General features: G+C 63.2%; 2 protein-coding genes across 2 annotated transcripts in view; one reads left to right on the top strand and one right to left on the bottom strand.

Annotated features, from left to right (window-relative positions):
• The window catches only part of TNIP2 (TNFAIP3 interacting protein 2), a 4,455-nt gene extending 3,396 nt beyond the window's left edge, over positions 1 to 1,059 (bottom strand). Inside the window, exons 1-2 of the mRNA XM_015561569.1 lie at positions 971 to 1,059; positions 6 to 95 (exon numbers count right to left, since the gene is read on the bottom strand). Coding sequence (XP_015417055.1) covers positions 6 to 95; positions 971 to 1,059 — 179 coding nt within the window. The remainder of the gene's footprint in view (positions 1 to 5; positions 96 to 970) is intronic.
• The window catches only part of FAM193A (family with sequence similarity 193 member A), a 116,297-nt gene extending 114,841 nt beyond the window's left edge, over positions 1 to 1,456 (top strand). The window contains exon 19 of the transcript XR_001513253.1: positions 1,445 to 1,456. The gene's annotated coding sequence lies outside the window, so the exon portion shown is untranslated. The remainder of the gene's footprint in view (positions 1 to 1,444) is intronic.
• The last annotated feature ends 680 nt before the right edge of the window (positions 1,457 to 2,136 follow it).

Genomic DNA, 2,136 nt, shown 5'->3' with positions numbered 1-2,136 from the left:
CCGGCTGGCTCCGCAGCTGCTGCGTCTCCCGCTCCTTCTCCTCTAGCTGCTCCGACAGCCTCTCAATTTCCTGGGAAGATCGAGAAGCGGATTTACTTCAGGAAAAGCACGTCAGAGACCGTGTCTACAGCGAGAAACAGCCTGGTCCCCGTCGCTAGGCAACAGGCACACACGCAGTCAGCTTCCAGACTCTCAGCTCGGGTGCCTTCGGAGCCTTGTCTGAACCCATCTCCACCAGCCAGGCCGCCGGGTCGGTTCTCGCAGCGAGTGACCCTGCGGCGCGCACTTGACCGGAGGGCAGACGTCACCACGGCCCCGCCCGCGCTTGGGAGGCGACCTGACTCAGAAGCAGGATCTTGGCAGAGTGGACCGTTAGGATGGCGTCAGACTGGACTAGAAGGGACCCCTAAGATGACCAGTGTCCCTGGGAGGAGAGGAGATGTGCACACACACGTGAAGGCCACCTGGAGGCGGAGACGGGAGTGGCATCTCCAAGGCTGGCACTGCCACCAGAGGCGGGAGGCCAAGAAGGACCCCGGAGCCCCAGGGCGCCCGCCCTGCCCACCTGGGCGCGGTGAAGGGTTACACCCAGCGAGGCGCTGTCACAGGAAACGGCTTCGTTTTTAAAAAGTCCTACAATTGCACTTGACTTTCTCCGCGGCCTCAGCCGGGGCTTCCCCGTTTTCAAGGAACCCCCTGAGGAGGCCCCGGGAGCACCCCACGTCCCCGGCGAACAGCCTGGAACATGAGCTGGGAGGAAGCGGAGGGAGGGGTGTGGCCTGCTGGTACCAGACACCAGGAACCTAGAACCTGCTTTTACAAAAACATCAACATCCAGAGGGACCTAAACTGGAAACCGACATTCCCGTTCCCACCGGCCCCTCCACCAGCCGCTCAGCAGAGGAGCCATTCCCTCTGGGCACTTCTCCCCGAGCCTCTACGGGCACCGAGAACGCGTGCTTCTGCCAACCTCGCCTTCCCTCCGGAACCGCCTTTCTCCGCCCGCCTCGTGCTTTTGAACTTGGGGTTCCAGTTCACAGCCCCCACCTCCGCCGCCATGCGCTGCCTCCTGTCCTCGTGCAGACACCCGGGTAAGTGCCCACAGTCGCACGGCCGCGGTGGCTTTAGGATTGGGGTTCAGCACTACTTGGTGGAACTTGGGCCCCACCCCACCCCAGGCAAACGCCTCCACGGGTCAGCCCAGCACATGACTGCACGCTCAGGCCCGTGCCCAGCGAACGTTCTGGAAACCTCGCCCTTGCGGGGATTTCTGAGCGTCCTCCTTTCCCACTTCCCTTGGACTTCGCTCTAGAAACGAAGGAAGAGGGAAGGAGAACGTCAGTTGGCATGGCCATCTGGCTGTCTCGCAGAGGCCTCGGAAGAGGGGCAGGGAGGCGGGAGGTACAGGAGGGGATGGGCCATCAGACCGGGCAGGGGAAGCGAGCCCCCCGAGGACAGGAGCGTTGGCGGGGCTGGCAGCGACGGTGACAGCCTTTGAACGGACGTTTCACGGGCTCCTGCCCAGACCCCGACTTCCACTTTCACCAGGAAGAAGCCCCTCGGGGGTCAGCGGGCATCAGCGCCTCCTCCGGGCGGCCTGGGCCCCCAGGGCTGGGAGGCCGCGGGGCGGGGGCCTCTGCCCACGGCCTGTGGACCCCCCACCCCCCACCCCACTGTGTGCCGCCAGCGGGGGGCCGTGCAGGCCCCGTGGTGGACGCACCACATGAGAAGCGGAGGAGGAGGCCAGGTGGAACCCAGGCTCTCGCTGCTGCTGTTCCCGTGGCAGAGCCCACACACACCGCCTGCTGCTTGGGCTTGAATGTGCGTGTTTCCTTTAAAAACTGACCACTTTTTTTTAATTGAATTTTTTTTGAGAGAGAGAGAGAGGAAGGGAGAGAAACATTGATCTGTTGTTCCACTTACTCTCATGTATGCATTCACTGGTTGACTCTTGTGTACCCTGACCAGGGACTGAGCCCCCAACCTTGGCCGATGGGGATGGCACTCTAACCAGGGCAATAACGGACCCCTTTCTGAAGGCCCACCCGCTGGTCAGGGCCTGCCCGGGCCTCACCCCACAGCTCGCAGGAGCCTCCTCACCTGCCGTGTTCTCCTCGGCCTCCTCCCCCCGGCTCT

Source organism: Myotis davidii, unplaced genomic scaffold (genome assembly GCF_000327345.1).
Source record: "Myotis davidii unplaced genomic scaffold, ASM32734v1 scaffold937, whole genome shotgun sequence".
NCBI classification, from domain to species: domain Eukaryota; kingdom Metazoa; phylum Chordata; class Mammalia; order Chiroptera; family Vespertilionidae; genus Myotis; species Myotis davidii.
The sequence above is the reverse complement of the archived record's forward strand: the minus strand, read 5'-3'. Positions and strand labels throughout refer to the sequence as shown.